Source organism: Scomber japonicus, chromosome 18 (assembly GCF_027409825.1).
Source record: "Scomber japonicus isolate fScoJap1 chromosome 18, fScoJap1.pri, whole genome shotgun sequence".
NCBI lineage: Eukaryota > Metazoa > Chordata > Actinopteri > Scombriformes > Scombridae > Scomber > Scomber japonicus.
The window spans coordinates 16,295,426-16,310,490 of NC_070595.1; the positions used below are offsets into that span (position 1 = coordinate 16,295,426).

General features: G+C 38.8%; 1 protein-coding gene and 1 long non-coding RNA gene across 2 annotated transcripts; both read left to right on the forward strand.

The window, feature by feature from the left end:
• Window positions 1–1,979: 1,979 nt before the first annotated feature.
• On the forward strand, window positions 1,980–2,416 carry LOC128379577 (uncharacterized). Its single transcript, XR_008323405.1, has 3 exons — window positions 1,980–2,095; window positions 2,181–2,299; window positions 2,403–2,416. It is a non-coding gene; the product is annotated as an uncharacterized LOC128379577 (long non-coding RNA).
• A 2,265-nt stretch (window positions 2,417–4,681) lies between these two features.
• Window positions 4,682–12,293, forward strand: LOC128379102 (centriolar coiled-coil protein of 110 kDa-like). Its single transcript, XM_053338726.1, has 13 exons — window positions 4,682–4,846; window positions 6,127–6,255; window positions 7,233–8,448; window positions 8,541–8,662; window positions 8,827–9,004; window positions 9,582–9,691; window positions 10,055–10,171; window positions 10,294–10,395; window positions 10,478–10,594; window positions 10,918–10,991; window positions 11,121–11,186; window positions 11,273–11,332; window positions 11,762–12,293. Exons 1-13 carry the CDS (start codon window positions 4,682–4,684, stop codon window positions 11,835–11,837), a joined length of 2,532 nt encoding a protein of 843 aa, XP_053194701.1. The 3' UTR covers window positions 11,838–12,293.
• The last annotated feature ends 2,772 nt before the right edge of the window (window positions 12,294–15,065 follow it).

Sequence of the window (15,065 nt, forward strand, 5' to 3'; positions counted from 1 at the left end):
CATACATTTGGTCATTTCAGAAATTACAATGTTTTTACTGGCACAAATAGTAGCCTATAATAATGAATGTAATATTAATAATAAAATAATTTGCAACCTGCCTACAAGTTAGGTTAAAGTCAATCATTGTAACTAACTAACTAACTACTGGTATTGCACATTTAATGTACTTAAATGCATATTTCACCAATTCAACAATATATAAAACTGCCACATAAATAAAGGCCCACATTTCAAACCATATTTTCTAAACTGGGAAAATGAAAACTGGACTGAAATTTAAAGAAATATAAAAAAAAACATGTTTTCACCACACAAACTGGCACAGGCTTCTCCATGGGCTTTCCAAACAGTTTCAGGGGAGGCTCAGTTAATGGAAGTGAAAACACATTAAGAGTTATTATTTTATTAGTTATCAAAAGGAGATCACATATAGCCTAAATGTGTGTAATTTAGTTGAAGAGATAATTCAGAGATACAGTCATTTTGGGTAATTTCACTCTTTGTTACCAGAGTCAGAAACCAATAAATGCCTTCAGACAGACCTTTTTTGGTGTGAATATCAAGCTATCCTGGCTAAATGTTGAGTATTTATGGGTTGAAATAATTATCCCATGAACATCCAGGAATTGAGTGAAACTAAGCTAGTAAACTAAGAGGAGAGTGATGGTATAAGGAGGTGCCTTTTTCCAAGCTTTGTAAAAGGGTAGGCCTACAGTCTCAGACTTTTAAAACCCCTGTCATAGCATATTTTGAAGCATGAATATATCATAAACACAATCTGATAATTGGCAACTATCAAATAATCTTTGATTAAACAGTTTCAAACTACTAAGTTACAAAACACTACAAAAGAACACTGAAGAAAACTGATACCCATCTACAGTATGTGGGTACATTCTGTACACACACACTCATACACCATTCCATCTATATGTTAAAACAGTTGTATACATACACATACATATTGTATACAATCAGTTTTATCTGCCTCGTTGTTTTTAAAAGACCTTCACAAATTAAGTATTGTTTAAAATTATGACAGATTGATCAATTACGACTACAGCAGTACTTACTACAGTACCCCTTTTTGCATAAAAAATGTTATGTCAATGTTTTCAGCTATTTCATTGATTCTTCATTTAGCAAATGTAGGAGTAGCACCACTAAGCTATTGTTCTAAAAAAATATATATTTTTAATGATTTCTTCTTTTTCCTCCCACTGTTTAAACTACTTCTTATATCCTCTTGGGCGTCCCTGTGTAGGTGACTTTTATATGAGGGCCTTGCTGAATCACATAGAAACTACATACAGCATTTATACTTTGAAGACCAATGTTCAAAGGCCAACAAGTCTTGAGCAAGAGAAAACCTGAAAAACTGGACAGTTGTCATCCGTGGAATGATGGTGATGTGATCCCATTGTCCCTGAAATCACGTGACCACATTATGTGAAAGGGAAGATGACTTAGTCTGACTCTGTGATTCGTGTCTTTCCTAGTGTTTAGAGTGCTGTTGATCGTGTAGACGGTGGATCTCCAGTCACTTACTATGAAAATCTCAATTTTTCTAATGTGTATGTGCTACCTTCTTCCTGTACAGCCTGAAGATGTAGACCGCTGTAAGTAAATGAAATGCTACTGCTAGCTTGGGTGTCCTCAGTTGTGTTTTTGTAGTTTTGCTAGTCTTGGTTTCTGTTGATGTGTCCTTCTAACTCTGTTGACTGTTAACTCTTTTTAACAGATGCCTACTGTGAGAGTTGTCTAACAGTAGCACAAGGTATGGTGCACAACTGATCAACCTGCCTCAGGGCTAGAAGCAATAGAAAAAATAAAATAATAATAATAAAAAATCAACATGATACACAATAAATAATAATAATAATAATAATGGTGACCAAGTGTAATTTGCTCATCATGTGACTTTGTTTCCTGCCTGAAGAGATTGAGGAAACCCTGAAGGAAGTCCCAGCTGAGAGCAGACAGGCAGTCACTGAGCACCTCATCAGTGGGGGTGTGTGTGACAAACTGCTGTCCTATAAACATGGCCATTTCTCCAAAGACAAAATGACATCCTCCTGCAGACACTTGCTGGGTAAGATCAGTGTGTAACAGTCACAGTTGTTTTGCACATATTCTTTCAGCCTAATTAATACTTTTTTTCTTGAATCCCCCTTCAGATTCTCACTACGACAAGTTCCATGCAGCTTTGGTGAATAAGGAACCAAAGCATTTCGGTGTAGTCTTGTGCTATGAGCAGTCCACAGCATGTGTCGGGGTGAAACGCCAGTCTTTTGAGGTAAGCTGTGGCTTTATTGGAAAAAATGTAAATATAAATATGCAATAGTAATTCACCTGATTATTTCAATGTTTTAATAAACTGTATTTCACTTTTGTGACAGGGATCCAAAACCACCTTCACAGAAAGTGACATTGATGCTCTGCTTTGGAAAAACAAGGAAAATGTGCGCATTGCTAAACCTATACATTCAGGTTCACCTGTGCACTCAAAAGATGAGCTGTGAAAACAGAAATGTCATATTGCTTGCAACCGAATGTGTGAGACTTTCTGTCATGATGGTTTTAATTGTCAGTATAAATAAAGACATCATTGAAAGATGGAAACACATGTCGTCCTGAGCTGTAACATAAATCATGCATTCCCACATGGCTCAACCTCATATTGCTGAAAGGTTGGGCATAAGCTAATCAATTGCTAATTGCTAATTAAGTTCATATATTCTTTAAGCCAATTATCCATACTACAGCAGTCCTCTATCTGTGGTTTCCATTTCATTATGATTGACTGTTTACTGCCTTAATTCAGATGATACTAGGTACTGTGTTTTCTTTTGCTTCATTCTCAAGTTGTTTCTTAAGTAAACATATAGCTGGCACATTTAACATAGAACTTCTTTACATCAAGGTAAAGCCATAACGTGTGCATGATCGTTCCAACCTCACCACAGCCATTCCAGATCATTCCTTTGAAATATTTGAACAAGAGACATATTGCATTCTTACCTAGGTTGCAACGTGCTTAGATAGGTAATGATAATCCCAAATCTGGAATACCAAAGTGGTCCCTGCAGTGTCCCCAAGGGGCTACAGGTAGGCGCTGGGGTTTAACCTGGCAATTATGGCAGTATAATTATAAATTTGTTTGGATTATGCATAATGCACAATATCAACTGACATAAAGACCTTTAGATGGACAATTGGTCTATTCTTGAGGGCCCGCCTTGAAGAGTCAAAATCTAAAATTGAGACCATTATTTATGTTTTTTACTCGAACGCAGATGGAATTACATAGGCTAATAACTAAATCTGGCATAAACCGACATAACTGTTTTTGTCAAGTCAAGTCAAGTCAAGTTTATTTATAAAGCACACAAAACAACCTCAGTTGAGCCAAAGTGCTGTACAGTTATTAAAATACAATATAATCACACACAATATAATAATAAACTAATTATTTAATTATTTAATTATTACTAATAATGATAAATAAAAACAATAAAGGAATAGTAAGAGCTCAATTTAAAAACTAAAATTAGAATAAAAACAAATAAAATAAAAATAAATGTGTGCATGGTCCTTGTTTAATAAAGACTAAGAATAATACTAATCTTTATGATAATAATTTATCCAGTTAATCTGTCACAAATTAGGGGATTCTATATGTAAATAGTGGGTAATTATTTCTAAAAACTCCCTTTTTCTCAACGTCCATCTTTTACTTCCCGTATTTGGCTACCTCACCGTGCTGTTGCTAGGAGGCGCTGTTGGAGCCCGGAAGAGTCGAAAATAATGATGATGATGAGGGGCAGCCTGATGTGGAGGGGAGAAACGTAAAATAAAGGTGTTGTAGCCACCACATTGCTGTTTCCCTGCTTGAAAAATGTGTGCGTCTCGTAACACTCACCCGAAGAAAAGCGAGAGAAGGAGAGGAGACGTCACTTTGTAGCCACGGTGAAGGTAAGAAAATGGCACGACGTATCTGTCATTTAGCCGGGCACATCTGTACTCAAACGTCTTTCTGCCCTCAATAGATTGGGTAACAAACGCTTATCTGGCAGATTATACATTTAAAACTGTTGGTAACAAGCTTGCTCTGTAATATCTGGATACAAAAAGAAACCATTCCCACCTCTGCTGTGCTGTCACTAAACGGATGAATCAATGAGGGGTAGCTGCTGTAACGTTAATTACACTACTATGTCACTAGGCAGCATTGTGAGCTCACCACCTTGCTTTCAAATCAATGCGAGTGATGATCACAATACATTTGTTATTGAAACAATGTTTTATTCGACGCCCTGCCTGTCTTTAAATGACCTGTACTGTCCATTTGCTGACATTCATTTGAAAGAGGTTGTATTGATCACACAATTCCCCCCTCTCCCATGAGATATAGAAGTCAGTTACCAGCAAAGTCTGATAGACAGGAATGGCAGGAATGTGATGAGTGTGATAAAACCACTAAGAGCAGACAGACCCTCTTTTGTTGCAGGCTATGTTGTCCTGCTCGTCCACTTATGATGCCTAGACTCTTTCCTGTAGCAATCCACACCCAGTGCAGTCCAAACTCACATGTCCAATCCATCTAATTCCACACTCTCCATTTAATTTCACAGCTGGGTGATGAAGCTACATGGTGTGTGATTTCTACTCAGAGTCTATGTGTGGTTGTCGAGAGATGGAAAGCTATGAGGACTTCTGTCTGCGGAGTTTGGACATACTGCAAGAGGAGGGTACATTCAAGAAGAGGACATGTGATCCACTGTGTTCCCTGAAGGCTTGCTCTGTCATCCGCTTTCATGGACGAGCAGTGCTTTCACCTCTGGTAAGGAGGCTACAGCATGTGCTAAAGGGTTAGAGATTTATCTTAGCCTATTCATGTTTCTACATCACACAGCTTACTACATCAAGAGTAGACCGAAGCCATATCTAATGGATGTTTTTGGGAGGTTTGCAGATGGTTTGATGTACAGTGCAGGTAATGTGGCTATACTTGACAAAAGGTTTGCTTTCCATAGGGAGGTTTTATATCTGTGACTGCCCTCCTGTGGCTTTGTTTTAGTATCGCCATTTTGCATCTAGCAACAGAAAGTATTTCCCACACTTTTCAATCATAGTGTAAGAATGTAATGATACACATTTCAAGCAAACAACAACAATTTAACCCTTTGTAGGTCATCTACATCATCAAGAAAGTGCTATAAAAATAATTTCTTAGTCTTTCCTATCTCTTTGAGGCCATGACAACATATAACATGGATTTGTTTTCTAATTGACCCTAAATTTGATGTTTTACAGTTCTCTACAGACCTAATTTATTCAGCACATCTTAAACATAATTTCAAGACTCATTTTGTTCATGTACAAGATGAAAAAACGAAACTCAACTTCAAAACTGTCTCCAGCAGGATCTCTTATGTCAGTGGTGATTTGTGTTCGTTTATACACTAGCACAACCTGTAGCAACCATAATGCAATCTGATGATCTTTTTTGTGCATTACATACATACTCATACAAGTGGTAAAGATTGCCCAAAAAGTTTGGGTTAAATACATTTTGTTTTTGACCAGATATCATGACACAAAGTGATCTCTACCAAACGGATGAGCAGACCTACAGAGGGTTAAAATGATGAAGGTAACATTTAGGATAATATGCCTATTTATTTGTGAGACCTACGTCACATGTCTGAAACACATGGGCTGCCTAGCCTCAATTAGATCAGCAGTTGGCAGGGGAAAGAGAGAGGAGATCATCAAGTCAGTTTGATGGTAGTCAGGAGAATCCATCTGCTGTCGACTGCTGATAAAATTAGTTTTCAGGGTCAGTGTGAGGCTCAGGGCTTTTGAAGATTTCTCATCCACTCAAATAAAGGAGACACAGAAATATACTGGAAGTAGGATGATTGTTATCAGCAGGAACTAAAAATAAAGCACAAACAAACCTCAAAAAATACATTTTGCTCATTTAAAACCTCGGCATAAAGACTTTTCAACAAATCTCTGCTCATGTGTGATGTAATATTGCCAGAATCTGTTCAAATGAAAAAGCTCAAGTGGTATTTAAATCAGTTTTGAAAATCAATGTGCATTCCCTTTTTCCAGTTGAGTGTAGAGCAGCGCAATGAGATGTGTGACTACAGACAGAGGGCAGTCCAGCTGGAGTTGGACATGCAGAGCAAGCAGAGAGACAAGCTTTTGGCCCGGGTTCAAGACATACTGGACCAAGCTCAGGTCAGTAGCACAGTGTGGTCTTGGTCACAAGCCCAGGTGTGGTCTGGTAGAGGATCCAGTGGACAATTGAGTACAACATCTTTTGCGAAATCAATGCAAGTATGGCTTACAGTATAATGAATAGGTTAAATCAAACAACCAAGAAAGAGCAGGTATAGTAAATGCTACATACACAGCAGATACTTATGAAACACATATAATATCAATTCACCTATTCTCTGTTCACAAAATAAGAAATATTTTATTTTTTTATCTTTTCATAAACAAGCTTCATCTACAATTTTCAAATATGCTCGTCTGTGATGTAGGTCTGTGTGTCAGTCACACAATACAGCACAAGAACTAATCTGTCCCATAATCTCTTGAGACATTTTCAGATTTGAATACAAGTTATCTGACGCAACATTTTACCTAGTAGACTCTGCTATTTATACCTGATTATGTCCCTGTTTTATCACCTCAACATCTAAAGCAATATTGTCCACTTGCAAATCTGCTGTATTTGAGAAATGTCTGGTCTGATTGTCTGTTCTTACTACCACCTCCAATGTGATTATGTGACTGTTTTATTTTAAGAGGATGTTATAGGTATGGAAATAGCAAGGTTAAGATTACATTTATGGTTGCATAGTCATTTTTAAGTTGGAGTGTTAAGAGTGTTAAGTTGGAGTGTTAAGATAAGATTTGGGCAAGGTTAGGTCAGGGTTATTCTAAACATCAGAATAAACCTCTAATCCGAATCTGAAGTCATAATTATGCCAGTTTAAACACTTCATTTGGTAGATATTAAACACTGAACTATCTAATTTATTTTTTCTTTCAATTCTTTGTAAGTGATACATGAACTACACTACTTAAAACCAATACAGTTTTGATGAGAAGTGGAATCCATCAACTAGTCATTCTTTGTTGTCATTTCAGATGTTTTATCATTTGAAGACTGGTTGTTATCATTTTTTTTTTAAATCTCTAAACAGGCACACAAAGTTCCGAGTGAAGAGGCTGACAAATTGCCAGTTTCTAAATCTGCGACAGTCAATGGCTACACTCTGGTCACTGACTCACCTGGACTTACTAGAGACTCCGGACTTGGGCTTCAAACAAACAATCAGACTGCCTCTACATGCTCTGATACTGCCATCCTCAATGGCTACAAGGCAGTGGAGGAAGTAAAGGTAGAGACAGAAGAGAAGAGTGAGGAGGAAGAGGAAGAGGAGGAGGATATTAGTTTGGACAGCCTTCTCAAGCGATCAAGGGAGTATGTGAAGAGAGAGCAGAGTCAGGGGTCAAGAGCTGTCCACACAGTCACTCGGACGCCCCCACCTGAGACTGTCTCTGAGCAGGACAATAAGACCCGTAGTCCCATGGGGAATACTGGCGTTGAGTTTGGATTCAGTCTGCACCATAGCCCTAATGGCCCACCTCAGACCCAGATCCAGCATCAAACTCTGTACGATCCCAATCCCCAACAATCTGCCAGTCTCTCCCCTAGTCTACCTGATCGGTATGTCCGTCTCCCCAGTCCAGAGTCCAGCATTAGTCCCCGAGCACATAGACGCAGACCACGCCCAGTGTCTACAGGAAACATCCATTTCTCATTCCCCATCGGCCCAGCAGATCTTATTCCCCGAAGCCCAGGAAGGTCAGGGGAAGGTGCTGGCATGGTGGACTGGGGTGAAGCGTTCTCAGGGGCCACAAGGTCCCCTGATCACTGGGGCCCAATGGGGATTGAAAGTGGGGTAGGTGTTAGCAGTAGTGGCAATCGACGATCCAGCCATTGTGGTACCAGTCCAGTGCAGGAGGTCTGTAGCCCTGTCAACACCTCAGGGCACAGCCCGATGGGTCAACATGACATTTTGGCCTCAGGATTTCGCCGGCGCTGTCACACCTTGGACAGTCAGCTGCATACGTACCACGCTGGACTTGAGCATATAGACCGCAGCCAGGAGAGGGTCCCTCGTTTCATGGCAGGAATTACATGGTTGGCCCCAAGTCGGCGGAACCCTGTAGCCCCCTTGAACCAGTCATATGAGATAGAGAATCCCTCACCATCCCTGCTGAGGCCCCGCGTGAAACATGACTTGACACAGGTCAAACTCAAGATGGAGCCTGATGAACCTCAAGTGTCACACAATGGCAGGATCACACCAACTGTGCTCAGAAATGCAGCCGAGGCACAGGCCAGAGAGACAGGTGAAGCCCTATATTTGTTTACTTATAGAACAGTTTCGTTAATACATACAGTATTTCGATAAATCATTTTGTGCATTTGTGCACATCAACAGGGGGGACCCAGAGGCGAGCACACGCTCTTGAGGACATGCAATGGCGTCTAGAGGAGGAGCATGCCTTGCAGATGTCTCTGCTCCTGGCTGAGCAGGAGAAAGAGCAACAGCGCCTCTGTCTGGTCAGCGCATAGAATCACACAACATCTACTATAAATAAAAATCTGTCTTTACTTTAGTTATTTTGTACATGTATATGTGTTTGTACATTAATGGGTGTGCGTGTCTGTGTGTGTGTGGTCATGAATACAGTAAAAATGCTGAAGTACTATATGTGTGTGGTTAGGAGTTGGAGGAGACCGAGAGAAAGCCGAAGGAGCAGGAGTGTGTGCGGCCTCTGAGTGGGGATGCTTGTAGGTGGAACCGCAGGTCTGTGAGTGACAGCTGTCCTGCTGTGAGCCCCTCTTGCCCTGGACTAAGCCCTGCCCACACACCAGCAGAAAGATCACCTGGACACAGTATGGGTAGGTACCACTTCACCATGCTCACTTTCTATTGTGTTGTAATTTGATAAACAGTGGTCACAAAAGACTGCATGCTCAGAGATGAATGAATAACTTAGTCTTTCAACTCTGGAGTGACTAACAACAGAAGATTTCTCTTTTAACTTCACACACATTGTTTTGTTTTTATTGCCCTTTTCAAATACCTTAAACATTATAAAGATGAAGATAAAATTATTTATTGTAAGGATTCCACAGTTATATCTCCAATGGGTCTTGGTTATAGGCATGCAAGTAATATGTAAATCAGATTTTCAGAAACAATATAACACATGTTCACATATATTGTTCTAAAGAACTTTAACATCTTCAACTTTTTTCCAGTGAAGGTGGAGGTTTTAGAATTATGGAGATGGAATTGTATACAGAGATTATGATGAGATTAAGATAATTATACTTCATACTGTCACATCCATAACTGCAGTAAAGCTTTGCTTTTTTCAGTGCACTGTCTCTGATATCAAGAGAGTTCATTTTCAAAGAAACAGCAGTACAACTGCATGTAATTAAAAATATCTCTTTGTGTCTCTCTCTCCAGGTTTTCCCAGTCCTGTCAGTTCCAGTGTGTCCTCTCCCTCTGTCCAGCCTCCTGTCTATGTGTGGGGACCCAATTGGGTAGCTAACAAACCTCGGGCAAGGCTAAGTCTGGTGGGTATACCTTAGTGTTCAAGTAGTAGTAGTAGATTTATTGTCATTATATTGAGGGTCAGACAACAATATAACAAAATGTAGAAAGCACTCCCTGAGCCTTAACAACATTTAAGACAATTAAAAACAACTTAAGACATACATTACATACATACAATTCTCATTGTAACAGTAGGCCACAATCAGTGAGTGTGTGTGGGTGAGTGGGATGAGGGGATCTGGGGGAAGAAGCTGTTTTTCAGTCTTGTAGTTTGTAATGGTGAAAGGGTGATTCTATGTGTGTTTATCAAAATACAGACATTTATTTCTCAAACCCTCTCTGTGTTCCTGTTGTCACATTTCCACCTTTTGTTGTGTTCCCAGGTTCTGACAGCAGAACAGCAGAGAGCATTGTGTCGAATTGGTGCCATCACTCGCGGCTTCCTCACACGCAGACTGCTCAAAATAGACAAGGTCAAACACCTGCGTCAGACCATCGTGGTGAGATAACACTCACATATACACAAACACTAAGTTATAATAATCAATTAATTAATTATTTGTCATGTGGCTGACTGAGAAAAAAACTTTTATAAATTTCTACTGTATATATGTTTCCTCAGGATACACAAGAGTTCATCCGTTCATTCAAGACTGAAGCTCCACAGAAGAAGGGCAGCTTTTCAGCACAAGATGTCTCCCTGCAGGAGAGAGTTAGAGCCCAGGTGTGAATGTGCAGTTGCTATCTATAGACAGCAGAGGTCCATCTTTCATTGTATTTATATGTGTATGTCTTTTATCCTTCAGTTACGTGCAGCCCTTTATGACATCCATGAAATCTTCTTTGAAATGCCTCTGGAGGAACGATTAGCATTGCTGCAGCAGGACAGAGAGCTCCGTGCAGAGAGGAAGTTACGCGACATGGTAACTTGAAAATACAGGCCAATAATAAATCATAGACGTATTTAATCAGGAAGACCTGAAAGATATCTTTTCACTCTTTTACCCTTGAGTATAAACTTAAAAAACAACTTGAGCTTGTAATACATGTGATGAATGATGACGCAAGTTCATGTTTTTGTTGGGGGCTTATATTGTAGTTTGCCAGTCATCCATGTCTCTGGACAGTTAGTGTAAAGTCCATCCAGACATTCAGGGCTTTCAAATATGTAATTTATACTGTACATATTTTGTTTTGTACCACTTTTATAAATCTAAACTGATCATTGACTGTGTCAAACCCAAAGGAGAAATCCAAGTGCCCCAAGGAGAGAGGGGTTCTGTCTGCTGCCACACAGAGGTCTCTGGACCGTAAAAAGAGGTAATATGAGATAGAATAACAAAGCCTCAAAATATGCTGTATGGGATCTGCTTTTAGATGCTGATATTTTCAATGATGGGATCCAGTGATCAGCAGTGTTTTTATTGTATGGATTTTGTACCCCATCAGGGTTGGTGAATCCCCAGCCCAGGCTAGGAAGATGCAGCAGAAGCCAAAGAGCCCCACAACCAACAGGTGCTAAAAGTAACTCTGGACATTTTGTTATTACCTTGCAGAGACAAAAATCTGTTCTCTACATGCCTTATTTTTTCCCCTCACAGAGTCCTGAAGCCAAGCCAAGGTCAAAATTCTCCTGTCTCAAACCAGCTGAACCGTCAGGGGTGAATTTGAAATTTTACTTGTTCTTCCTTGCTTAACTTTTGACCCTCTTATCTTATAATTGCAGAGAGCAATTATCATTAAACACATACACTCCCATGTTATTCTTCATGTTATTTCGTTGCTACTCATCTGCAAAAATGTTGATCAGATTGTCGTTGCTGCTGCTGTCCTGATTTACACTGCTTAACAACGCCAATGCTCATATCAAAGGCGATGCATAAAACTGCTCCTTGGTTTATATTTTGCAGCTCAGCAAAATCATACAACAAACTTGCATCAGTCAAGTTTTGTTGCTTTAAGTAATGAACTTTGATTCCAGCATCATTTCAGTAACATCTCACTAAATGCAACATTGTGCAGAAACTTAAAACTCAGCCTTAACCTGTGTTTTGTGTAATGACTGCATGACTGTGGATGTTTCCTCTCAGGAGCTGGTACAGAAAAACCCCAGAGGAAAGAGTGAGGCGCTCAGATAACCTGAAGAAGCAGCACTCTCTGGGTTGATGGGTAACACAGCATCCCCTGACCCGTGAACTTGAATTTTTAATCTTTTTAATACCTTGGACCACTGATACTCCAGTCAGCGCTGCTAACAAGGTGATTGTGTTTAATCTACCCTCTGATATTCAGATGATTGTATACACTATCGCACTTAAGCCACCAATATACTCAATCACAATGCCATTGTTTTTTATTGTGGTAGCTTGCTCAAATAGTTTCTAGTGTCCTTAACTGATTGTTGTACAAGAAAATTCACATGTAGCTGCTGTATTTAATGACTTGGTAGGTAATTTTTTTGGTAAGTAGCTGTACATAAATGCAAGCTAGAAGACGGTTAGAGCTTAAGGGAAAAAAGTAACTGTGCCTAAGAACTATGCCTTTGCTATCTGTAATATTTTAGCATGCATATACTTAATAATTGTAGTCATAAACATATAGTGCTTATATCTGTAAGTAACTAAACACCTGTGCCGTTTTAACAGTCCACAATTTAGTTGCCACAAAATACAGACTATTAAAGTATATGTAATTAGGTCACTTAAAAATGTATGTTTAAGGGCTTGGAGTACCTGCTTATGCTTTCTTTATTTAATGGTGCTGAAATTACATGTTGTACATGCTCTGAGACATCTCTGTGTGTTGGCTTAAATTGATGCAAAAACAAAAGAGACAAGTGTATTTGTTTACACATTGGCACAATTATACATTGTTGTAGCTTCACATAACAAGAGATACACAGCAGACATATAGTGTGGTGCCTCCACCGGAAACTCACTGAGTAAAGTAAATGATTAAAGCCACCACTGTGATATAGGTCAAAATCTGAAAATAAGAATATTTACATGGACACATTATCTAACCACACACTACTTAATTGGTACACTGTCACATTGCCACATTGACTTTATACTTGTGCTTCAGTAGTATTCAGTGTGTAGATGTTGTTTGCTTGTGCCTTCCCTTTGGAAAAAAGTTGTTTTTTTTAAGTTTTCTATGAACAGAATAAATTCTGTAATGATTTGAAGTTTTTGGAATCTGATTTCATGATTGCATGTAAAGATATTGGTGAAACTGGCTTGCCTCAAAAAGTTATACAAGGGAGTAAATGGTTTCAAGTAAGGATTTGTTAAAAAAAAACATTTATGCACATTATTTTTCATTTCATGTAGACCAACATTTAGATCATAAAGCCACTGTGTGGTGGACCACACCTGCTGCCTATGTGAAGCAAGTTACACAATTTTACAACTGAAGTGAGACTTTCAACCCAGTAACAGGATGCTGCAATAACAAGAACAGTTCTCGCAGTAGGCACTTATTAATAGGCACATTTTTCCTATATGAAGCAAAAGTATCGCATCCTGTGTTGAAAAGTGCTTACTTGTCTTTATTGCAACATTGTGTCATTGGGATGAAAGTTTCACTTCTTGCAATGCAGTTATGAAAAGATGTAAGTTTCTGTTTGCTATGATGTAGAGATTTTAAGCCCTGCAGTTTTGAGGATTATCACTCTGCTGTAAACTTAATATCTCTCCAATGTGTTTGGTAAAGGAAAAAGCAAGCCATCCACATACATTTACACCTGATATCCTCTAAGTGGAAAGCTCTGGGTCGCTCTGTCCTTTCAACTCTTACTGCGATAGACTTTGATGTGTTGTAAGGACTTAGATTGCTGAACAGTGTATGAGACAGGATTTCATACAGGTGGACCTCAATCACTGGAATAGACTGGCACAAACAGTTGGATGTGCATACACAGTTCTCCTTCAAAAGTAAAAACAAAGATAATTCCCTGCAGCACCCATTCTTGAACTGAATAGCAAAATCAGTTTTCTCTTTACAGTTTCTAGAGTGATAAGCAGTGTCTTGACAAGTGAAGCCATCATAAGCTTCTACTGATCTGATAGTAAGTTGCCGTGACAATGAGAAGGCAAGGTATGGCACAAGGAAACCCATGGAGACATATTGCTCCCTCACATGATAGGATCGGTAATCGGCTTATTTACACTCACTAATCGGTGATCAGCCCCAAAAATTCTGATTGTGTAAAGCCTTTCTCTCACCTACTGATCTAGAAAGAGTTGTTCATGCAGCACTAGTATCATCCAGAAGGGACTACTTTACTGTACCTAGACATATCTCAGGTCCTGCCTGGTTATTAACAAGGTCCAAGAAACAAGACCACATTACCCCTATCCTTGCATCCTTACACTGACCCCCTGTTCATTAGGGTTAGGGTTACCTTTCAAAATTCTTCTTATCATCTATAAATCTCTTCCTGGTTTCACCCCGACATATACCTCAGAACTTCTCACCTGGTACCACACCAGTAGATCATTCAGACCCTCCCAACTTCTCATGTTGGCTGTGCCCCATTTGTGGAAATAAAAGTCTGGGATACATCCTTCTTCAGTGACCCCTCAGCTCAGGGAAAGCCTGCCAGAAGCCATTTGCCAGAGTCTGTTAATGCTTTCAAGATGCACCTTAATACTCACTTTTATTCACTGGCTTTTAATTGTATTCAAACATGTTTCTTTTTTTATCTTTGTGTTTCACAACAGGTGTTATGGATATATATGTCTATATGCTTGAATGTGTATACATATTCAAAATCTGTTTGGTTTTTAAATTGTTCTATATAAATAAATTCAACTTGAAACATATGCCATCAAGATAAGAATATTTAGTTGGTTTTACATAAGAAGAATTAGACAATCTTACAATCACAACTGATTTACAACGAGTAAGGAAACTACATCACAAACTGCATCACTCAAAAGTTGATTATTAAGTTTATTGGACAGTTCACCATGTCAAATATTTTATACATTTAGAATCAGTGCAGTCAGACTCTATAATAAAACAATGAAAACATACTAAATAACTGAATGATTAAGAGGCCACTGGATTATTATTCTAATTTTCACTATTTTTCAAATATGATGACAAAAAGGAAATTATTTTTTATTCTTTTACATGAAGAACATTCTTTAGGAAGTCTAAAGCCTATGTTAAATCCATCCATGAATCATTAAAATCCCAGTATTAAACATATGAAATAAAACAGTTAATAAAAACATGAAAATATATTCAACAAAGGCCAATCTTAAAAATGAAAGGTCTCTGGAGCCTCATAGTGACCTTACTGCTCACCATCAAGGGGCCTTTGTGACATGTCATCTCTCTCTACCCACATTTCCCTCTAACCCTAACCCCAGAAAAACAAGAAAT

What these genes read in the sequence shown, in the direction of transcription:
- LOC128379102 (XM_053338726.1), top strand. Translation starts at nt 4,682, where the DNA reads ATGTGTGGTTGTCGAGAGATGGAAAGCTATGAGGACTTCTGTCTGCGG. An exon ending in AGCAACAGCGCCTCTGTCTG is followed by an intron (nt 8,663 to 8,826) that starts GTCAGCGCATAG and finishes GTGTGTGGTTAG; the next exon opens with GAGTTGGAGGAGACCGAGAG. An exon ending in TCTCTGGACCGTAAAAAGAG is followed by an intron (nt 10,992 to 11,120) that starts GTAATATGAGAT and finishes GTACCCCATCAG; the next exon opens with GGTTGGTGAATCCCCAGCCC.